At 38.8% G+C, this 25218-nt stretch overlaps 1 protein-coding gene and 1 long non-coding RNA gene across 2 annotated transcripts in view; both read right to left on the reverse strand.

The window, feature by feature from the left end:
• LOC108261462 (B-cell receptor CD22) overlaps positions 1-24522 on the reverse strand; it is a 42055-nt gene extending 17533 nt beyond the window's left edge. The window contains exons 1-5 of the mRNA XM_053681728.1: positions 24218-24522; positions 22336-22599; positions 21883-22218; positions 20425-20709; positions 19113-19361 (exon numbers count right to left, since the gene is read on the reverse strand). Coding sequence (XP_053537703.1) covers positions 19113-19361; positions 20425-20709; positions 21883-22218; positions 22336-22599; positions 24218-24362 — 1279 coding nt within the window. The 5' untranslated portion in view covers positions 24363-24522. The remainder of the gene's footprint in view (positions 1-19112; positions 19362-20424; positions 20710-21882; positions 22219-22335; positions 22600-24217) is intronic.
• LOC128633077 (uncharacterized) lies at positions 16973-18869 on the reverse strand. Its single transcript, XR_008396739.1, has 2 exons — positions 18746-18869; positions 16973-17999 (listed from the first exon to the last, which is right to left on the reverse strand). It is a non-coding gene; the product is annotated as an uncharacterized LOC128633077 (long non-coding RNA).
• Positions 24523-25218: the final 696 nt, after the last annotated feature.

Consider the following 25218-nt stretch of genomic DNA (forward strand, 5'->3'; position numbering starts at 1 on the left):
CTCGCTTTTAAAGTCCGAGTCCCTCCCCCTTCGGCTGAAGTATTGTCAGGTAAGTATCATACCTTTTTACAGGAACACCTACATATACACATATAACCATAACCTCAACTCCAGAATAATTATATATTTACAGTATCTCACAAAAGTGAGTACACCCCTCACATTTTTGTAAATATTTGATTATATCTTTTCATGTGACAACACTGAAGAAATGACACTTTGCTACAATGTAAAGTAGTGAGTGTACAGCTTCCTTGAAAAATCAAGGTCATAATTCAAGGTTTCTGAGACCGGTGGAGTTTCCGCAATGTGGAGGGATTATTGATGAGACTCATATTGGGATTCTAGCTTCACCAGACAGCCATGCTGACTATTACAACCATAAAGATTTCCATTCTGTCATCCTGCAAGGTGTGGTTGTATGAGAGGTGTAAGACTGGTACACTGTTCCCTAAAATCACAGAGAGATTTACAGGATGGTGATGTTGGGGGATGCAGCTTATCCACTACTGCCATGGATGATGAAACCCTACCCTGAATACCAACAAACAACCCCTGCACAGATCACCTTTAACAACCGGTTCAGCAAAGAACGGATGGCGGTGCAGAGGGCATTTGGCCATCTTAAGGGAAAATAGCGATGCCTAATGAAGAGGTATGATTGCCACATTGATAACATCAACACTATCAGCACAGCCTGTTGTATGCTGCAGAATTTTAATTTTATAAACATTTTATGTTAATACTGAGAAATATGATGATATTGATGTTCATGTGACCCGTGAATGGAATCCTCTTCATGTAAACACCATGTCAAATGCCTCAAAACATTCCTTGTGTTCATATTTCTCAAATCTGTAGAGCATTTTTTTTTTACAGATGCTGACAATAAATTCAATATTATTCATAGTATTGCATTTTTATTTTTATAACATGAGCATTATATTTTTGGCTGATGCTAGCAATACATTTATATTGTTCATGCCAACAACAGTGTGGATCTTATTGGTTTACTACAGATAAAACATTGGTTAATGGCCAAAATGTATTTTATTTAAAGCAAAATCTTGAAGTACTTCCAATGGTCAAAGGTCAGTGCTTCACAGAACACAACCAGTGAAGTGGTAATGTGCAAAAATAAAAATAGATGTGTTCACATACATAGTGAAATATATAGGCCACGTAAGTGTACCTGTGTCAAGGCACTATTGGGAAAACAATGCTGTGTAAAGTAAAAACAGCAGTTCTTATACAATGGTAGCATTACTTATGATAATAGCATGCAGTATGTTTGTAAGTATGTAGTATGCATGTGTTATGTATATTGTGGTAGAATTACTTCTGAACATAGAATAAAGTGCATTATAATGAACATTCTTCAAAATGTTCATACAGAAAGTGTTCATACAGATCTACTGGAAATATGTTAGGCCCCACAACTATTTAAAGCACTGAAATATAACAGCGGGTATAACAGGCTTACAGTACAGTACAGATGCAGCGTAATACTGCTGCAGGATCCAGTTTCTGCTTTAAAGATAACACTTTATTATTTGGGAAGACCACCCCGAGTTCTCAAGTAGGAATTTCGAGTTGAGGGGATGTTTTCTATGGTTTTTCCTGGTCAGAGGTTGGAAATGAATGCACAAAATGTTGAACCTTGAGGCGGATGGACCACAACAGCTGAAGATCACTCTTCTTAGTCAAGAAAAGGAATCCGAGGCTAGAGTAGGCACAGGCTCACCTATTTTGATTTTTGCTGTACGATGCAGGTGGTAGGCTCAGGATTTGGCATCAACATGGATCCATGCAACGTGCAAATCTTTTCAGTTTGGTCAACTGTTGACTTTAAAACACCTCAGTAAGTGACAGTGGGGTTATATTTGTCCATCAAAATTAAAGTTACTACAAGTCAGATATCACTTTAGTACATCCAGCTTCACACCTCCTCCCCTTCTTCACTGCTGAACACACAACACTGTATAAAAAAAAGAAGAAGCTAAACCACAATTGCTGACTCGTATCTGCTCTCAGGCCTCTACACTTCCCTGTGTAGGTGTGTGTGTGCACGTGTGAGAGTATGTGTGTGTGTGTGTGTTTGTGTGTATATGTGTGTGTAAACAAGGCTAATGAGAAGTGATTATTTCTGTATCATTATTTCTGTTATTTTTGACACAAATAAGTAAATAGTGCTGGTTTTATTATTAATAAAAAATGTTTGATGTTAATGTGTATTAGAATGAACTTACTGCACTGAGATGATTCCCAGCACAGACCATAATAGTAACAAAAATGCTGTAGGTTATGAGGAATTTTCTCTGTTTTCATATATCAATGTGCCCGTGCAAACCTGCGTGTGAAACCATTCCTCCATTTGCACCCCATTATGTTCTTGTTACAGTTTTACTACAGATAACGCCAGGGATGTCGCTAGGCCTATTTTGAGGGGGAAAACCCCCCAAATATTCATTAGACCCCCCTAAGCAAATCAATATATCTAAAATATCTCATATATTTTCTTTTTGATATCTTTTTTCATCAACAATTCTTTCCATCGCATCTTGAACTTGTTCCTGGTCTGGCACTAGGACCTGGGGGAGGCTGCTGAACTATACACATTTTTTACACACCTTGTTCATGCATTTTTCAGTTGACACACCCACATCCAGCGGCTTACCGTGGGTACCTCCCATCGACGGACCTCCAGACATTAAACACGTTTACATGCACGTTAAAAGTTCGATTTCAGTCGAGCTACAGCAATAATTCAGCTTTTTAAAATAATCATATAAACGCTTTAGTCCGACTGAAATCAGACTGAACTCAATCTTCCGAAATCATATTATAACTGCACATGTAAACTCAGTTCATGTAATTAACAAAGACAGTGTGCAGTAGTGTAGTGTTGATTGCCGTCTCACTCATTCTCTCTCTCTCTCTCTCTCTCTCTCTCTCTCTCTCTCTCTCTCTCTCTCTCTCTCTCTAAATACAATCCGAACAGTATTTTAGCTACATAGTACGGCCAGTTTTGTCTTTTGTTGGTGTTGGACGGATGGGGACAAAATGGAGTTAGATCATATTAGATCAGCCTCTAACACAAATTATGAGACAGGTATACCTTGACCAAAAATAACCTTATTCCTATAGATTTGACACCCATTGTTATTCTAAAAAATACATGACTAGAAAGATGTTTTGGTGGCTTTAAAACATTTGGGGAGGGGGGCGGGGGGGGGGGGGGGGGGGGGGGGGTATGCAACCTGCTGCTCCAGCATTTCCGCTTATAAAATCATTCTAATTAATGATGCCCCGTGTGGACAGTAGTGATTTCTGAAGATGATGAAACCTCAATTTTTAACTGAGAATAATAAATCATATAGTGTATTTTATCCTCAATGCTCATGTAAAGCTGTACAGTACTTGAATTGTGCACTGCAATGTTAATGATACTCTGTGTGCATGTCTAATTTTCTGTTACTGATCACCATCATTATTGCAAGTAACCAGAAATGTACATTAATGCAGATCGTTAACCTGCAGCTGCTTTTTTACCGTGCATTTGATTTATCATCATATTGAAATATCTGGATATATCATCTGGCGACAGGCAGAAAACAAAACTCCTCCCGCGACTGCCGCTGCGGTGCTGAAGCGACAGCTCCACTTCAGCACCACCAGTGTTTTGGACACCCGGAGACCGCGTGGCGGCAGGGCGGGGCCGCCGACACACACACGGCCGCTGAATGGCGGGCGGCACGGGAAAATTCCACCAACCAGCAGGCGACGGGAGAGTATAAAAGGGCTGATACTCCGCTCGCAAGAGAGAGAAGGCTCTCCCGGCCCGTGTACGAACCCCATGTTGTGTTTTTTTTCTCCAGACAAGACCGGTGCAATCGAAGATTCCACCCCCTGAGGGAAAAGGGATCCCCGCCATTCGGGAAAACCTAAGCACAACCGCCGGCAGCCCCGCGACCACTGAGCACTTAATCTCACGGCCACCCTTGTGCACACACACGCATACACACACACTCACACGGACTTTTGTAAATAAAATTCCCCACGTGTTCACCTGAAGCAGCCTCCTGCGTGTCTGTGTTCTGCCCACCGCTGACTAAATTCCCTACAATCAAAAGCATTGAAACTAATGTAAACACTATCAAATCTGCATGGACTTCATTGTAAATTAAATCATATTTAACCTACTGAGGTATTCACTTCATTTTGGAAGAGGGTGTGCTGCATTCCCCCACGTGATGCATTACTAATTATAAGTGTATCTAATTTTCAAGCACAGACAAACAACCTGCCCCACCTCCCATCTCTGTTCACTAGACACACTTTGTCTTCATCAGTCTCTACTATACAGTCTTTCACTTCAAATTTCCTGTAATGTAGATACATAAGTAATATTGTTATTTTATTTTGGCCAACTTTTGGCTTTGTAACAGCACAGGAAGTATTAGTGGAGTTTATTTACATATTTTACAGACATTAGTTTTGAGTGAGTCCTCTCTCTCACACACACATTCAGCTTCACACCTCCTCCCCTTCACTGCTGAACACATATCACTGAACTAGAAGTTACAACAGCAACTCGGCTCTGTTCTCAGGCCTCTAACACTGTCACTGCCCTGTGTGTGTACACAAAGCTAATTTTCTTTCTTTCATATTGTCTGCTGTGGTTTTAAAGACATTAAATAAATACATAATCAGTAATGGTGATTAAAACATGCATTAGTTTGGTATTATTGTGCATTAGATTTAACTTGCTGTACTGAGATGTTTCCCTGAACAGACCATAATAGTAACAAAAATGGAAACGTAGATTATAAGGCATTTTCTCAGTAAGTCTCGTTAACACTAACATGGTTTTGTTAAACCTTTCTGTGCACAGGAAACACCACCAGAGTCTCACCACAGCAGCTAAAGACATTTCAGTTATTCACAACCCTGACTTCCATTGGTGAAAGTACAAACACCATCCAGTCATTTTCTTTTAGCAGATCAAATGATCATGAGAGGTTGTCACTGAGCAGCAGATGACAGCAGGACACAGAAGATCAGCTACAGATTCCAACAATACAGACTCGTTTACACTCATTAGATTATTTAAACCCTGTGTTTTAAACTTGCTCTACTTGTACTCTTACCTGTTGAACTATCATAGTTACTGAGAGTAGTGACACATCAAACTAAACCCTTCTCATAACAGATATGGATACACTGATCCACCTGAGCAGTCATGCTGAAGTACACACAATGTCCTAATCACACAATAAACTCATCACTCAGGACATTCAGACTGCAGATGAACAACTTTATACCCCACCACTCACTCTAATGAAGACACAAAGAGAACATTTACTCACAGTGCATCACAGCGAGTGGACTGAACTCCATCCTGTCTCTCTAACGACTGACTGACAGACAGAGCAGTGGTGTGTGTTAAAGTCTCAGCACTTCCTGTGATCTTACAGTCAGCTTACGTTCTCTTTCTCTCTAACACACACAAAAGTGGACATAGGGGTCATACTGATCTCATCTTGGAGATTAAAAAGATAGTCTCTTAGACATCCAAAAATGAGGATTAGTAGTGATTCCACAAATATTTTACAAATTGAACAGCAGCAAAACAAACAAACAAACAAGTAAGTAAATGAAATAAACAGTTCTGAATTCTCTGAATTAACAGGTTGGTATAGATTGCATTATATCCTGTGGGAAAAGAGGTTTTACAAATTGTCTCTAGTATAAAGAGGCTCCATGAAGCACTCAATCTTTTATATGGGCTTCCACTAAAAGCAAATGAAACCAAGTACTGACCCATTTTAATTATATAACAATAAAAATTTCAGAGTATTTGTCAGAAAATAAATGCTTCTTTAGGAAAGTTACAGATGGTCCCTAATAAATTTCAGCAAAATTTTACAGACTGGGATAGGAAAGGAGGTTTAAGGAATGGATAATGTCTGTACATCAGAAATATGTGTGAAATAATTTATTCCTTATGCAAAGGCTGAGAAAAATGAAATATGCCTCGCTTTTTTCTTTTGTATGGTTCTTCAGAGGTAATCGGGCTGGAAATTTATCTGAATCCTGTAAATCCTGGTTAATGATATTACCTCAAACACAGTGGAATAAAGTTATGTCTAAAACCACTCAGAATGAGCAGCTAGACTGTACACTGGATGTCTATGTTTTTGACTCTCCACTGTCTATTACAGGGTTTCTCTAATAATTCATTAGATAGTAGTCCTTTACACGTCAATCACATGTGTATTAAATAAACATGCTTTTGTAGGTCTGTGGGTAGATGAAGGGGGAAGCTTCTCTGCTCAATTCACTGCTCTGCTCTCACAAAAAAAAAAACAACACTGTGCACTCAGTTCACTGCACCTTGTGCTCGAACAGGACTGACTTCAACATACTCGACAATTAGTGTACCTTCTATTAGTGTAAGCATACTCAGTTAAATACCAAGCCAACTATGTTAGCTACCTCATTTTAGCTACTAAGAACAGCCTGAAAAACAAATGTGTTACAAATTATTTAACTTAAAACACTTCTTCGTTAAGAAAGTGTTTAACCTCTGGTCTCCTTCCCACTAATTCTCACCTCTCTAACCTTTTTCTGCTGTTTTAAATCCTGATTTCTTATTTATTTCCAAACATTTTCTTGTAAAGTGGTAACTCTGTAAGGCTCAGCAATGGTTGGGAAATTGCATCAATGTTTTGTAGTTTTGCTTAAATTCTGTTTCAATTAGTATGATCTACCTTGTTATTTGCCTTGTTACCTAGTTATAACAAGAGGCCTGTGAACTACTGAAATGCTGTGGCCCCTTATAATTTTCACCACCTTTCAATCCACTAGCAACAAATAGAGTGGGCGAATTCACACTTCCTCCCATTCTTCATGTCTGACTTTGCAACAGTGTCAGTGGAGTTAAATTTGCCACCATATCAACAGTTAAAAAGTTGTGTTAGTTTTTGTTTTCACACTTCTAGCTTCACACATCCCTCCCTTCTTCATGGCTGAAACTGCACTGCTGCATTAAAATAGAAAATAAACCACATTTATGAACTGGTCTATGCTCTCTCAAACAATGTCACAGTCCTCTAACACTGTCACTGCTCTGTGTGTGTACAGGACTAATGAGAAGTGTTTGTTTCTGCAGTTATTTCTCTTATTTTTAACACAGATAGGAAAATAATGATTAGTGATTATATTTTTTGGGCTGTGCATTAGTTTGGTATTATTGTGCATTAGATTTAACTTGCTGTACTGACACGTTTCCCTGCGCAGACCATAATAGTAACAAAAATGGAAATGTAGGTTTTAAGGCATTTTTTAGTAAGTCTATTTAATGCAAATTATTATTTTTTTATTTAATCATTTCTGTGCACAGATGTCATATCACAGCAACCAGTGACTTCATTTCCCAGGATGCACCAACTACAAACATGGCCAAAGAGGACTACACTTCCCTCACACGCACACGTTCACCTTCTCCGGAGTTCTAATCACACACACTTGTTACCAATCTTACACACACTCACTACACAATTTCAACACAATGACTTTGCAAAGTAGTACACCCAATTGCCATGGTCTCTGTCATGCATCAACCCTTTATTCCTAGCTTTATGTTTCATTGTTTTTGATCTTGTTCTAGTTCTCATTATTTGAGTCTTTTCTTAATCGAGCCTGTTTCATGCTATTGTTTCATGATTTGGATTTGTCTTCTTTCATATCCTATAATAAAACTCTTATCTGCAATTGCATCCATCCTCAACCTCCCTACATGACAGAATACTTCACCCACTACGGATGCAGCAGGAGAGCGAGGAGAGCTTCATGCCAGTGTACGTAGGAATGTCTGGCCAGTACAGATAAAGTGCCCTGAACAATGCAACTCAGTTTGCGGAACTATTTATGGGCATCCAGGGCAGAGCTACAACCTGGATCAACTTTTGAGAGGAGTCAGTGTGACGAGCAAGCCTGATTTGCCATTCCACACCTTTTATGAGTGGATCAACAGGGCTGCCTATACAGTTCAACTCCAGCACCAAGACCAAGGGTTGCCAGAAAGAAGCCACACTACAGTGTACTACACGCAGTAATCTTGGGATACCTGGATCATATTTCAGCTCTCAGGAATGTTTCAAGGGCAGCTGGCATGCCCACAAACAGCTCAACAAGACAGCAAGAGCAGAGCTCCAGCTGGAGGTCAATGAGGCGACTTCATCTCCAGAGCTCCAACCTGAGACCCACGAGGTGGTCTCACGTGCCAAGCTCCAGCTGGAGATCAACGTGGCGACCTCAGCTCCAGAGCTCCAACCTGAGACCAACGAGGTGGTCTCACGTGCCAAGCTCCAGCTGGAGATCAATGTGGCGACCTCAGCTCCAGAGCCCCAGTTGGTGGTCAACGTGTCAACCTCCTTTCCAGAGCTCCAGCATGAGACCCATGAGGGTGTCTCATTTCCAGAGCTCCAGCATAAAGTCAGGTTCCAGTCTGAGGCGACCTCCCACTCCAAGTTCAGTCAAAATTCGCTGACACATACAACCAAGTTTTGCTCATGCCTGAGTCTGCTGAGATGGCCAAGCAAGTTATGCTCTTGCTTGAGATTGACGACACAGCCAACCAAGTTCTCCTCACATCTGAAGTTATGCTCATGCCTGAAACTAGCTGCGTTTACTTGGACAACGATAATCCACTCTTAATCCGATTAAGACCATACTCTAATTAAGAAACTACCATGTAAACAGCAATTTTTCAATTTTTACTTACCATAATCTAATTAAGGTCATAATCGAAGTAAGCAATAATCTAATTAACACAGGTGGAGTAATCCTGTTTTAGTCGCATTATGGACGTGTAGTAGTGACATGTAAACACCTTAATCACATTATGAGCGTCATGTGGGAGTTTTCACTGCATTTTGCGACAGGACACGATCACACACGACAGCGCAACTGTTTTACGGAGAACAAGAAAGTTCAGCTGCGTCCCAAATCACATACTTTCCTACTATAGGCCTGTAGTGGGGAAAAATGCATGTTTCTCGGCTACTATATAGACGTTAACTACGCGATTTGGGACACACCCATTGGCTTCAAGCAGTTGTCTGTTTGCATGTACAGCATGACAAATAATTAACTGCACTTAAAGCGTTTGTAAAAAATTAAATAAAAACACCCAAAACTGTATACGGTTCCATAACAAAGACGAACTTTATGTTGATACGTGAAATTCTTTAGGGGCGTCGGACGGCGTGGCACGGTGACGTAATGACGTGTGCTGTTAATCTAATTATGATCTATAACATGTAAAACGAGAACATGACTGGAGTATTCTAAAAGCGACTCATGTAAACACCTTAATCACATTATTATCTTACTCAGATCAAGGTCAATAATTAGATTAATGCTGTCCATGTAAACGTAGTCACTGACGACACGGCCATCCAAGGTCTGCATATACCTTAGTCTTAGGGAGGGCTTCAGCACTTCCTGTGATCTTACAGTCAGATTACGTTCTCTTTCTCTCTAACACACACAAAAGTGGACATAGGGGTCATACTGATCTCATCTCGGAGATTAAAAAGATATTCCCTTAGACATCCAAAAGTGGGGATTAGTAGTGATTCCACAAATATGTTACAAATTGAACAGCAGCAGAACAAACAAACAAACAAGTAAGTAAATGAAATAAACAGTTCTGAATTCTCTGAATTGAAAGGTTTTTATAGATTGAATTATATCCTGTGGGATATAAACTAAGTTATGCTCATGCCTGAAACTGACGACATGACCATCCAAGGTCTGCATATGCCTTACTCCCTTAGGTGGGGGTGGGGGGGGGGTTCAGCACTTCCTGTGTTCTTACAGTCAGACTACGTCCTCTTTCTCTCTAACACACACAAAAGCATTCCCTTTAACATCCCCTTCCTGGGGCGGCTGTGGCTCAGGTGGTAGAGTGGGTTGTCCACTAACCGTAGGGTTGGTGGATCAATTCCTAGCCCACATGACTACCCATGCCGAAGTGTCCTTGGGCAAGACACCGAACCGCAAGTTGCTCCCGAGGGCAACTTAGTGCCTTGCATGGCAGCTCTGCTACTGTGTGTGTGTGAATGGGTGAATAATAAACAGTGCTTTAAAAAGGCAAAATATTTAAATGTGCATTATGGTCTGACTGTCCAGTTTATATGGAACACCTGTACACCTGCTCATTCATGCACTTTTCCAATCAGCCAATCATGTGACAGCAGCATAATTCTTTAACTCATGCAGAAACTCTGAAATTTCTGAACTCTCCTGGGATTTTCACACACTCAAACACACACACACACACACACACACACACACACACACACTATAGATTAAACAAACAAAGACAAATAAAAGCTTTGATGATGAGAGAGGTCAGAGGTGAGAGAGGTCAGAGGCCTGGTTTGAGCTGGAGTTAAATTTGCCACCATATCAACAGCTAAAAGTTTCTTATTTGTTTCACACATCCACTTTCACACCTCCTCCACTTCTTCACAGCTGAATTTGAAACACTACTTTAAAATAGAAAATAAACCACATGCGTGAACTGGTCTCTGCTCTCAGGCCTCTAACACTGTCACTGCTCTGTGTGAGTACAGGACTAATGAGAAGTGTCGGGTTCTGCACAATTATTGCACTTATTATTAACACAGATAGGAAAATAATAATTGGTGATTATCGGGGGGGGGGGGGGGGGGGGGGCTGTTGTTCAATGGCCAGACCTCATACAAAACCCTACAAGCTGTTTTTTTTTTGTTGTTGCTCGTTTTTTAAATGTGCATTTGATTTATCATCATATTAAAATACAGTATATCAGAAAAGTGAGTACACCCCTCACATTTTTGCAAATATTTGATTATATCTTTTCATGTGACAACACTGAAGAAATGACACTTTGCTACAATGTAAAGTAGTGAGTGTACAGCTTGTGTAACCGTGTAAATTTGCCAGAGTCTCACCACAGCAGCTAAAGACCTTTCAGTTATTCACAACCCTGACTTCCATTGGTGAAAGTACAAACACCATCCAGTCATTTTCTTTTAGCAGATCAAATGATCATGAGAGGTTGTCACTGAGCAGCAGATGACAGCAGGACACAGAAGATCAGCTACAGATTCCAACAATACAGACTCGTTTACACTCATTAGATTATTTAAACCCTGTGTTTTAAACTTGCTCTACTTGTACTCTTACCTGTTGAACTATCATAGTTACTGAGAGTAGTTACACATCAAACTAAACCCTTCTCATAACAGATATGGATACACTGATCCACCTGAGCAGTCATGCTGAAGTACACACAATGTCCTAATCACACAATAAACTCATCACTCAGGACATTCAGACTGCAGATGAACAACTTTATACCCCACCACTCACTCTAATGAAGACACAAAGAGAACATTTACTCACAGAGCATCACAGCGAGTGGACTGAACTCCATCCTGTCTCTCTAACGACTGACTGACTGAGCAGTGGTGTGTGTTAAACTTTCAACTTCCTGTGTTCTTACAGAGAGAGAGAGAGAGAGAGAGAGAGAGAGAGAGAGAGAGAGAGAGAGAGAGAGAGAGAGAGAATGTGTGCATGTGTCACTTCTGCACTTTAGTTGATAGATGTTGCAGCTCCTGTTCCCATATTTTTAAGTTTTGCACTATAAAACCTATAATGTTTCACTTCACCAGTATTAAAATCATTTGCATTAATGAATAAACAGTCCTGTAAAATATTTAAATGTGCATTATGGTCTCACTGTCCACTTTATTAGGAACACCTGCACACCTGCTCATTCATGCACTTTTCCAATCAACCAATCATGTGACAGCAGCATAGTTCCTTAACTCATGCAGTAACATTTCTGAAATTTCTGAAATCTCCTTGGATTTTCACACACACACACACACACACACACACACACACACACACACACAAACAAACGCACGCACTATAGATTATACAAACAAAGACAAAGAAATGCCTTGATGATGAGAGAGGTCAGAGGATAATGGACTGGTTTGAGCTGGAGTTAAATTTGCCACCATATCAACAGCTAAAAGTTTCTTATTTGTTTCACACATCCACTTTCACACATCCACTTTCTCCGCCACCTCTTCACAGCTGAATTTGCAGCAGTACATTAAAATAGAAAATAAGCCACATCCGTGAACTGGTCTCTGCTCTCAGGCCTCTAACACTGTCACTGCTCTGTGTGAGTACAGGACTAATGAGAAGTGTTTGTTTCTGCACAGTTTTTTGCACTTATTATTAACACAGAGAGGTAAATAATAATTAGTGATTATTAAGGGGGGGGGGGGGGGGGGGGTTGTGAAAGGCCATACCCCTTACATAAACCCTACAGTGTTTGCTTGTATCCTGCAGGATTTTATCATTACTGCTGGTCTGCTGCAGACTTAAACTATCTCCTATTTCATGTACATTAAAAAGAAAATCTGCAGGTTATGAAGTCTACATCCATCCTTCCATTTTCTGCAACACTTATCCTGCACAGGGTTGCAGGAAGCCTGGAGCTCCAGGAGGATGAGGCAGGGGACACCCTGGACGTAGGGGGAGGAAACCAGAGAACCTGGTGGGAATTGAACCCCCAACCCTGTAGGTGCGAGGCAAACGTGCTAAACACTAAGCCACCATGGCCACTTATGTATTCTACAAAGTTAATATAAAAAAATGTTAGATCTGTTTTGAGAGGGAAAAACATGCTGCATGTTTCTGAAGTCTTTCAGTAGATGTGTTGGCATGCTCATGTTAAGATAATAAGACATGTTTTAGTCATGAATGACTCAGTGTTTTAATGAATTGATTGTGTAAATGATTCAGTGATCATTCACCATCAATCGCTGAGTTACTGTTTTCCAATGAATGCATTTTCGAGAACTCCCTGCCAAAATATCACAAACTCAATCAGACATTTTCAGCAGTATTAACGTTAAATAGTGATGAACGCTAACGTACTTGTGGTCATTTCATTTCCTCGTCTCAGGACTCAGTGACTCTGTGGTCACAATCAAAAGGTCAAAGCAGCGAACATTCACTTTGAGGCGAGTTAGGATTTGGATGTTGACGTCAGCACCGCAGTTCACAACTTGATTGGATGATAATTTAACACGTTTTTCTCACTCTTGTGTAGGTTTTTTTTCTTCTTTTTTTTAAAAAACACATTCATTGGATAATTTAACACAAAATGAAATAGTAATGGAATAGTAATAACCCAAAAAGTCTGTAGGATATTATCACATCCTTTCTGAGAGAGCAGGACATAATTCCTGGAGGGTATAATTCCTGCATATATGTTCTTTTCCTTCATAGAATTGATGGAAATTAGCTGAAATTCCTGTAGGATATCTGCATAATATTCCTGCAGGTTTTTTTTTTCTTTTTTCTTTTTATTTTTTTTTTTGGTAAGGGACTGGTCGGAGCTGACAGGAAGGCTACAGTAACTCAGTATTTAGAGGCCAGTGATTGAAAAGTGAAACTAAAATGCCTTTGACTCCCTCTAGTGGTAACTGCAGTATAATATCAATCCTGACCTTATCTACACTGTAATAGATTTAAACAGAAGTGATTAAAATATATCTTATCACCGTTCAGTCTGCTCATGTACACTGAGAAGTCTGTACACACCTGTGTTTTGGTAGAGTCAAAGCAGCAGTCGATCATTTTGTGTAAAAAGAAACACAATTTTATTAAAGGTGTGTACACTCTGACTGTGAGTATCATTTATTTAGAAGTGGTTCCGCTCCCCTTTTCTCTCCTCTGATGGTACAGTCCTGTCCACCTGAAGCCAGGACCATGACGGAGACAGGAGAAAATTTCATGAGAAATGTATATAATAAAATAAAATAAAATAAAATAAAAACCCTTTAATGTTTTATAAAAGCTGAAATAAATCAGGTGATTTGTTGTATAATAGCTGAAATGCTAGAGGGGGTGTTGGGGCATGCTCCGCACAAAAGATTTAAAAAAAATAAAAAATGAAAACACTTAAATGCTCATTTCTAATGACTTTTCATTGGTTAAATATTTGTAAAACACAGACAGTCCTAAAGGCTGACCAATCGCACTGATTTATGAAAAAAGCGCTGTGCTGAGCACAGACACACAGGAGGCCGTTTCTGAGGCAAAACCTGCAGAGTTTATTTAGGTGCAGTGAGGGTGTGAGGTGTAAAGGAGGTGTAGTAGGGTAAGTGCTCGGGCGCCCGTGTCGTCTACGGGGATGCCGGGGCCGCGCTGGGGGCTTTCCAACATTGGGGGTTCTGAAGCGGAGCTGTCTCTTCAGCACCACAGCGGCAGTCGCAGGAGGAGCGCTCTTTACTTCTTGTGTGCCAGCCGCCGGTCTGTCGACACACTATGCTATTTTACCTCAAATACAAATAAATCTTTCATCAATACACGTGATCACGAGCATCTGAATGCTGTGTCGTAGCTGCCTTCACCTCAGGACACGCGTTTTTTTTCCACTGATGTTCTCTTACACTGTAAGAGAAGACACCTCTCTGAAAATCTATACAAGGTTTTGCTTGTTATCTTGCAGTGACAGACGCGTTGCTCTCGTCAAGCTTGACAACAGGTAAACAGTTCAGAGAGCCCTAGATACTGGAGTCTGACCCCTGCACTTATCATAGCAAAAGTTTGGGGTTTTTTTCATTGCATTTTGTTTCTGAAAGTTGTGGAATGGGAACTGTCCAACTCAGAAATACTCGGAGACAGGCAGGCAATGAGAAATACAATTTGAGATTAGGAAAAAGTGGGGGGACAAAGCCTAGATTTTGAAATGTGGTAGAGACATGTCCTCCCCATGTATAATGACTCCTGTAACTCAGATAACACAATACCTGCTTCTAGCTACACATGGGCATCTTCAGATATTAGTGATAATTAGCTCCTCTTATACTACTTGTCATATCACCGTAACCGTAACTCAGTTTCCCAGGAGGCACCGTGGACTACAAACATGGCCACTGAGGACTACACTTCCCACACACGCATGCGCTTGCCTTCTCCAGAGTTCCAACCACACACACCTGCACTCACAGCATATAGGAGACTTTGGGAACATTCAGACGGCACGAAGCAAATGTACAGTTTTCTTGTTCTCTGTTGGTCTCCAAACCTTTTCATTGTTTTTTGCCAAAGTAACTTTTGACCATTGTTTCTGCTCTCAACCCCGATTATCTACTTTGCCTAGTTTTGTTTGTTTGCCTGATCACCTAACCCCTGCCTGTTTAATGACCACAAACTTTGGCTTTCCCCTTTGCATTATTGACAATGATCTGCATACCTGCACTTGCTTCTGTCTCCACCTACATAGCCTGACACTACTGTCCTGTGTACAACTTTATACCCCACCACCCACTCTGATGAAGACACAGAGAGAAAGTTTACTCACAGAGCATCACAGAGATAATAACAGTAACTTACTCAGTGTCCAAATATTTATGGACATGGCTTTTTCTTTTTTTGCCAAACGATCATCTAAATAAATAATTTCTGGTGAATGTTTTCTTTTTTTCCTGCTGCTGATTTACAGTGTGCATGCCTAATGATGAAGGAATAAAAAGGGCCGAGATTGCACAATAATGTGTGAATATAATGGTTTTGTGTTTCTAGTTATAATCCAGGTGTGTAATGTGCACAGCAAAGCAAAAGCACATAAAAAGCACATTGTGTCCGCTATACCACACACTGTCTAAAGGGCTATTCAGACAGGACTAGTTTTATATGGGGATGAGGCGTAATGTAATAATATCCAGAGCTTCTCTGTGATTTTAATCCCGTGTGAACTGGTCATGTCAGTTATTTTTCTGGACTTTTTCCAGACTGTGTGTTCCAGAGCCAGTGAAGATTACAGCATCTTTTACCTTCTATAAAATGACCTATAACCCTTTGCGTGGTTCTCGACATTTAAATCCAGTCACCAAACACCACTTTGACAGAGAGACATTTATCGCAAACTTCCAGAAAATTTTTCTCCCAAACATAATGATTATGTACCATTTGTTCACACAGTGTTTGATAACGTCGTTCTCTCCAAACTGAACCTAAACATAAAGTTTCAGCTCTGGTCCAGCTGCGGCTTTTCTTTTGCTTCATCTGTGCCATGATGATGTAATAGCAAACACTGTAACTGTCAGTATGATGCTGTTACTGAATTTTTTTTTGTGACTGCTGACATGATAAATGTTCGTGCAGTGGAGCAGGAGTGGAGTTGGGGGTGGAGCATGTCGAGCTTTAGTTAAGCCCAGAGTAAGTTTTCTCACTGAATATCACTTCTGTTTCTTTCATAACACAAGCTAATGACATCTAACAGCCTGAGTTTTAGAATCTCATACACAAATGATATGGTAACTGTTACGATACGGTTCAGTGTGAACCCAACTGCAGAGTGAAAACTCCTGCTTGATTATAAATAAATGGCCGAGCAGGGTTTATATATTGGTGAAATAAAGGTTAAGTGCAGAGTTTAGGGTGTGATTGGGGCACTTTCTTTAGTCCCTTGTTTCCTCTGCTTTTCTTTTCAGCTCCTTTTCTAATACTTTTAATTCTTAGCTTCCTTTTTCTTTTCTTTTTACACTTTAAACCATACCACAGATAAAGACCTAACCTCCCATACCAATTCCCCTCTACAAAATTGCATCAAAGGCTGTCCTTAAGTATCCTGCCTGGCAGGTGCAGGAAATCCAGGTTAATCAGCCTGGAGAATTCTGGGTAACTTGAGTTTTCCTGAATGGCAGCGCTCACTGTACACCCCTGCTGCCCTCTGCTGGCTGCTGGATATGTACACATCAGTGTACCAGTGTGTAGACACGCAGAAAGAGTAATATCACTTCTGTTTGATTCCTCATTTACTCCTGAACTTTACTGCACTGACATCCTCTACTTTCACTGAATAATACTGCAGGATCCAGTTTCTGCTTTTAAGATAACACTTTATTAATCCCATGTGGGAAATTACAATCTTACAGCAGGAGACAAGAGACAATATAAGACAATGAAAAGTACATCATTGTATAAAAATACAAAATGGTAAAAATGCTGATATTGACAAAGGCACAAGAGTTTTCTCAGAGTATTACTTGTACTTCATACGATACATTATTGCTACCAGGTTAAATAATTCAGTGAACTGATAATGATGCATTTATTGAATTGATCAAATCATTTCATCCACAAATCTCCTCACACAACTACAATTAAAGTTCACACAGCTGAAAAGTCGAACAAATCTAACAACAGTGTGTAACTGAGATTGTAAATCTACTCCTTGTAATCCAGCTAGAGCTAATCTCACAAAGAAATAGAAGAAAACACAGCAGTACAAATACAGTAGTGGTAGAACTAATACTGAGAAGACACAAAACACAATATTAGTTCCCACCATGTTTCAGATAACAGTCGATGACCTTGTTTTTATATCGCATCCATACAAAGCTTAACTTACTTTAACTCCAGTAACACTGGGCTTTTCACCAACCGCTCTGACTGTAGTCAGCTTACAGAAAATACAACCTACACTGGAAAACATTACACTGCACATTTTCATTCTGAAATAACGCAATTTAAACCATATACACTCTCTGCATCAACATTTCCCCTTCATTAATATTTTTATAAGAGTCTTTGTTCATTTTTTACTCTGCATTGCATTAGCAGCATGTAAGCGTTATTGGAGATACACACATGGTAACTTTCACCTCATGAGGAGGTTTGCAGGCTTCAGCTAAACAAATCCAGTCAGACCAATGAAGGTGTCTATAAGATGCTGAGCAAATAACAGCATGGCATTAAAATGACAAATCAGTATTATTTTAAAATCCCACAAAGCATTAAAGAACAAGAAATGATGAAATTATTTGACAGTAAATGCATCCTCTTTTTACAGATGAACTTTGCTCACTCCTCTATGACTGCATTCTCAATCCTCTCTTCATCAGTGTGAGCTGTTAAAGACATTTAAAAAGTCATTTGTTTCATTTCAAAGTTTATTCCAGGTGTTTATGGCAGAAAATCAACCGAGCTGCATTTGATATCGTCCTAAACACAGTTTAAAGGGTGTTTGTTTTAATGCTTATGAAGGACAGTGAAGTGACACGTGACAGAGCTTCAGGAAAAGATGTGTTAGAAAATAAACATCATTCATTCAGTCATCTTCAGTAACTGCAAAATGCAGGTCAGAGATTCTTTATCAATTATTACAAACACTTTATTAGTGTCCTATTGCTCTATTAAATGCTACCTCTTCCTTTTAAAACCTTGTGTATTATTATTGTCATTATCTAATGCCTGCATGAATAATTATATCCATCATATATTATATTAGATACAATATATTTGTTATGTAAGTTACGATATGTTTTAAATATAAATAGTGTGACAAGATGTGTATTTTCTAAAAGTTTGGAGTTATTTGTAATTTTTTAGATGCTTTGTCACACTGATTGAAGCGTCTGTCACGTGTAAATTCACCCTCAGACCTCAGCAGAAACAGAAATGCTGTGTTTTATCTCATCATACTCACATTTAAATCTTACTGTAAGTGCATTTTAGAAAACATTTTAAAACACTTATTTTTAAACTGCTTCTATTGAGTCAAATGATTTCTACTTTTCTTTAAGTGAAAATATTTTTCAGGCAGTAATTAAAGTTAGTTTGTTCATTATGTGAAACGTACTGAAAGAGTTCTTACCTCGAGCTCTGTAACATTTGACCAGCAGAATGATGGTCACCAGCAGATACGGAGAGGCCGTCACTACACTACTGATCAGCATGAGCTCTGAGAATGGAGCTTCTACACCTGATGGACCTGACGCAGAATAAAATAATCATTATAATAACACTTTATTCATGATGAACTGTTTGTATGTTTTACTCAAACTGCAGTACAAATAAATCCATTTACACTAGTACACACAGACACAACAGCATGTGAACACACTGCATATTTTACACAGACTTACATAAACTCAGCACTATAGATTACATTATGTAAAGATACTGAGTTCAACACATTCAGTCACAGTTGTATTTAAATGAATATTGAAATGATTTCTCACCTCTGACTGAGACCCAGCTTTTCGGTGACTCTCCTCTCTCTGGGTGTTTACAGTGGTAGAAACCTTCATCTGACTTTGAGACAGTTCGGATGATCATCTCTCCTGTAGTCTGTGTCTGGAGAACTGATCCATCTTTATAGAAATCAGCTCGGAGGTTTGAGGAATTTGGGTATCGATATAAACAGCGTAGAGTCAGAGGATGTCCCTCAGTCACAGGATGGACAGGACTCTCCAGGATCACATCACCATCTAGAACACAGAAAATCACATGTACAATACAAATAAATGCTCTCTAATTAAAATGTATATTAATTTAAACCCAGTGGAATGTCTCCACAGTCTGAATTATGGACAAATTGGAACTGTATCAGGTATCATCATGCTAGTTGCTTGATGTAGTGCTTAGGTAGTTGTTAAAAAAAAAAAAATTAAAAAAGAAAAAAAAAAGCACTCTGATACCAACATCTTATGTGTTACTACGTGCTATTCTTATGTGACATAAGCCTCGTGTATGTTATCATACTAAAGAACAGATGACAGAAAACGAAAGTGATATGGAAGTATTTCATGATTTATGATCAAAGTAAAGCAGAGGGCAAACTGGGCTCTGTGAAAATATCAAGAGGAGACACTACAGCATCTTCCTACAACATGAGTAACCTGAGAAAACACATTATGCTGTTTAAACATTATGTTTAATAAAGAGTGTGAGGGTGGCCCACCTGAGTGTACAGAGCGGTATTAGTGAACATGAAAATTAAAAATGAACTCAAGGTGCCATTAATTGTGCACAAAGGTATTTGTGAGAGTGGAGCAGTGAAGAGAGTGTGCAGAGAAACTATCACACATGACAGCACTGAGCACTGAGCCATGTGCACTTCCTTTCCCCTCGCTCCCCACCGTCTACACTTTGCTTGTGAGTGAAGCTGAAAGTCACAGCACTTTGCACTCATTTTTATTGACCAAGTTCACTGATACAACTCAGGTTCCACCTTCACTCTCTATTAAAGACACTGTTTAAATACCATAGCATATTAAACATAATCTAAGCACAATGAGTTATCTGTACACAGCAGCAATCAACATAAACAGATAGAAATAAAATGTTCTATGACATCCCTGATTGATTAATACTCAGTAAGTTACTCATGTCATTATCATGATCAGTGTGGGTATAGGTAAGCATGTACTTCTGCTCATTCAGGAAAATAATGTTTGTGTCTTGTTGAACAGTTCTCCCAGTTGGAAACTCAGAGTTCTGAATATTCTGTAATGAAACATTTCCCTTTTCCTTTAACAATAAACACACTACATGAAGACTCACCATGCACTGTGATGTTGACAGGATTACTGTTTTCTCCAGATTCAGACGCACACCAGTAAACTCCAGTGTAGGATGTGGAGAGGAAGCTGATTTTACATGTAGATCCTGTAACTGATCCCCTTGAACAATCTAACACTCCCTCACTGTGTGTGTATCGTCTCACTCTCCATCCAGTAGAGTTAATCTGGTCCTCACAGCTCAGTGAGAGAGAGTCATTAGTAAAGTGTTGAGTTCTGCTGGGATTGATGATCAGAGAGACTGGAGGAGATTCACCTTAAACACAGAAGAGAGTCATGTAAATAAGAATAGGTGTATATGGAATATACACGTGGAATATAATGAGAATACAAGTGCATGTGCATTCAGAATTATGTTTATTAATCTGGAATCAAAGCCACAGTCCATAGCATGGGTCATAACACAGACAGGTTTAACACGCGATCATCCATACTCATAAATGCTGCAAAAAGGCAAAGGTCAAAACAGAGAAATAAAATGAAAACTGGGACTAGGAACACAGGAAAGTCCTTCAGCTGCTGCAAAGGAACAAAAATCAGCAAAGACACAGAACAACACAGAGGGAATAAATACAAAAAGAGTTTGAGGTGAAACTAGGAATAGGTGCACATGATTAGGGCATCACATCAACATCACATGACCACCAGACATCACCATCATCTCAGTATTAGCCTAGCTCTAGCACACCACCTCCAGGTCTCTTCCTCACTGTAGATTACATTAGGCCAGCACATGCATTTACACAATGTAAAGTTCAGAGCCATGTTTAATTTGAGATTGTCATTGCTGTGTTTAGACCCTTTGCTTTTGATTACTCTTTTGGATTTTCCCTCTGCTCTCTTATATTGTACTTTACTGTGTTTGACCCTTGCCTGTTTTACAGCTCTGCTATTTGTATTGTGTTCACTAACAGTGTAACATAATGACATCATCTGTATCTGCAACTGTGTAGTTCTCCTAATAGCCATATCTGTGTTTGTATTCATGTTTAAACCTGAAGCAGGCATGATCTTGTCTTTCTGGCAAGCTTTCTGAAAACAAACAAACAAACAAACAAACAACCCCAGAATGCTGTGCTTCTTATTAGCATGTTCTTTGTATATTCAGTCATATCTCTTTGACCTGTTCTGGATTTCTGGCTTTTATAATAAAATACTCCTGCACATAGATCCTCAATCCTTAATCATCTCCTTAGTCCTCTTTGTTTCCAGGAAAATAAACCAATGACTAGATGAGGGACGGAGACAGCACACAAACACAGCACATGGCTTTTTTCACCAATGTCACAAAGGGGAAAATTCTACCAGCACTCAGCATGCTTTAACTTCCTTATACATATTAATAAATGAATGTTGCATGAATCTCTTCTTACATTCACACATCCACACCTTTACTATTTAACCTAAACCCACTGTTATTTTTCCTCACCAGTGATCCATAGTGGCTGTGGATTGCTGTACTCTGTGTGTAAGGCTGGTTCTCCTCTCTCTCCTCTGCACATATAAACTCCTGTGTGCTTAAGAGCAGCAGGACTGAGAGTGTATTTGCCTCCAGATCCTCTGCTGCTGTCTGAGAGGAGCTCCACATACATGATATAGCCATGATTATGTTTTATTTGAGTTAAGCCGTCTCTGTAGGGAACAGCTGTGTACCAGCTGAATGTCCAGTCTGTAGAGGAGTCTGTAACCTCACAGCTTAGAGTCACTGAGTCTCCTTCAGTCAGCCAGCTCTGTGGAGATACACTCAGTACTGCCCCTGGTCTCTCTGTACACAGGAAATACAACACATTTTATCTACATTCATTTAATACACAGTAAGAAGATTTTCATGAATGTCTAATTGTACATTTTAATTTGTCCCCAAAACCCCTCACACACTCACCTGATACAGTCAGTGTAACAGCATCACTGAAGTGTGAGGAGCGTGAGCCTTGTCTCTCTGCTCCTTTACAGGTGTATTTACCTGTATGGGTCACTTCAACACCACTGATTGTGTACACCTGTTCACTACTGACAGGCCTGCGTGAATCATCTTTATACCAGCTGTACTGCCAGCTTTCATCCTGTAGGTCACATCTCAGAGTGACGGCGTCTCCACTGAACACCGGTTTATCAGGATCTATGGATGCTACTGGTTTAGGTCTTGCTGTAGAAACATAACGGAGCATCTAAACTGTCATGATGAACTTGTCGTCATGGGTGTATAATGATGATATCGGGATAGTGGAATAGTGAATGCAACAGTTTGCTTTTAACAACTCTACTAGCTAATTTAAAGTTAAGTATATATTTTCTAATAAACTGTGACATCTGTTAATATTAACTGTTAAATCTTTGTTTTTAAAGTAAACACCACATTTAGATCCAGTTAAACTGTATTGTACAGTGTAGGCTCTAGTTTTTATAGGACTGATTATTATCAATGCACTTAAATAATAATAATAACAACAAATCAATCAATCAATCAATCAAATAATTAAACACCCACAGCACAATACGTGATGACCTTGATGTAATGTTTTGTGTGACAGAAGCACGTTTACAGTTTTACACAGCCCTGTTTAACTACAAAAGTCGAACTGTGTAGTAAGTAAAATGTTAACTATTGATTAAACACTAATAATGTGTAGTTAGATGAGTGCAAATATACATCTAAATTACATAGTCATAGTTTCTAGTCATGTTTATTAAAAAAAAGAAAATTCACACAGAAACCCAGTCTTCATTAGTGAAACAGTTTCAGTATGACTCACACCCTCAATAATTTGTACAGATTTTCAAAGATTAACTGAAATGAAAAATTATTTTCATAATTAAGATTACAGCATGGGGCAGGATTTGTGTACCATTTTATATTTTAAATTACAGTAAATTTGTGCTTAAATCTCAAGAATTTACAACAGTTTGTGTAGATCAGGTGTTTAGTTACACACATGTAACCATGTTATAATTATTTACAAGATATTTCCATATATAGTATTTGTCACTACTTATTATTCTATTTAATATAGTATGTTGTGTTTAGACTGTAAGGAAGTGAAGATAATTTCTTACATTTCTCACACATTGGAGTTTCTTGTTTCAGACGTACTGTATTCTGTGTGTTTTTCCTTCTTTTAACAAAGTTTAAGTAAGTAATAAAACACTCAGTCTCACACTGTTATAGAAAAATACTGAGTGATGTGGAGGTGTTATGAAGCCGAGTTACTGTTTCCACCCTGAAGTACAGATTATTTTATTGTCCTCATGTTTTATTCCTTTTAAATCACAGCAATTTGCCAATGATTATAAATTTTAATTTATTAATGAATGACACATTTTACTTTTCATCCATTTCTAGTTACATTCATTGTTGTGGAATGTCTGTAAACAAATTAGTTCCTGTTCTCACTTACATTATAGCATTATATATATTATACAGTCGTTCCCTCACCAGCCCTCTCTTTTTTCTCTTACTATTTTAGATAAAATAGAAAAAAAATGCAGCTTGTCATGTCACAGGAAAACTGCAAATCATAAACTCCTCTGTCCTGAAGACTTTCCCATGATGGAAATCTTAAATTTATAGCTTTACCTCTTTATTTTTCTTTGTTTTTTGCATTGGATCTCACCAGCCACAAATGACAAATACTTTTAAAACATTTATATTTAAAGATCATTTGAACATTCTAGAATAACAAGGAATTACAATAATTAAGAAATGTATTTTCTTACACCTTCTAACAAACCTGTGCTGAAAAGGGAAAAAAAAAAACATGACATACCTCTCACTGTAATCCTGACAGGATCACTGATCTCTGTGCAGTAGTAGTGGTAGTAGTAGTAGTAGCCGTAGTAGTACCCAGTGTAGTAGTATCTCCTGCATGCGCGACACTTGTACTCTGTTTCTCCTGCATTATCGACTGTCATTTTAAGTGTGTTTGCTTCTTCACTGTTCAGAGGCTGTAACTGCTGATTATTGTTATACCATTGAATCTCCCATCCAGTCGACTGCCGCTCACAGGTCAGAGTGATGGTGTCTCCAGTGTAGACGGAGCTCTGAGGATTAACTCTCACAGTCGGTTTGGGTTGTTCTGTTGGTATGAAATGATGAAGAAGTCAGAACTGCTTTTCTCTTTACAACATAAGCAGTAGATTCACTGTGCTTTAACATATGCTTTGTGTCTAAAACAAACATTTATATTTAACATTTGATGCAAGATGTTCCAAGTGTAATAGCCAGCTCTGTGGAGATACACTCAGTACTGCCCTTGCTCTCTCTGTTACACAGGAAATACAAAACCTTTTTCTCTCCATAGATTTATTTAATTCACTGTAAGAACTTTCAAATCCCGCACACACTCACTCAGTATAACTATAATTAAGTATAATTTCTTACAGAAACACTTTATTTTACAGCCCTGTTTAAATACAAAAGACCAACTAAGGAGTGAGTAATAGTTACAAACACTAACTATGGATAAAATATGAATACTGTGTAGTTAGATGAGTGTTACTATATCTCTAAATTACATAGTCTAGTTTACTATTTATAAATACACATTTTCCCACAGAAACCCAGTCTTCATTAGTGAAACAGTTTCAGTATGACTCACACACAATTTGTTCACATTTTCAAAGATTAACTGAAATGAAAAATTATTTTCATAATTAAGATTACAGCATGGGGCAGGATTTGTGTATTATTTTATGTTTTTAATTACTGTAAATTTGTGCTTATCCCTTAAGACTTTACAACAGTTTGTGTAGTTCAGGTGTTTAATTA

Source organism: Ictalurus punctatus, chromosome 7 (genome assembly GCF_001660625.3).
Source record: "Ictalurus punctatus breed USDA103 chromosome 7, Coco_2.0, whole genome shotgun sequence".
NCBI classification, from domain to species: Eukaryota; Metazoa; Chordata; class Actinopteri; order Siluriformes; family Ictaluridae; genus Ictalurus; species Ictalurus punctatus.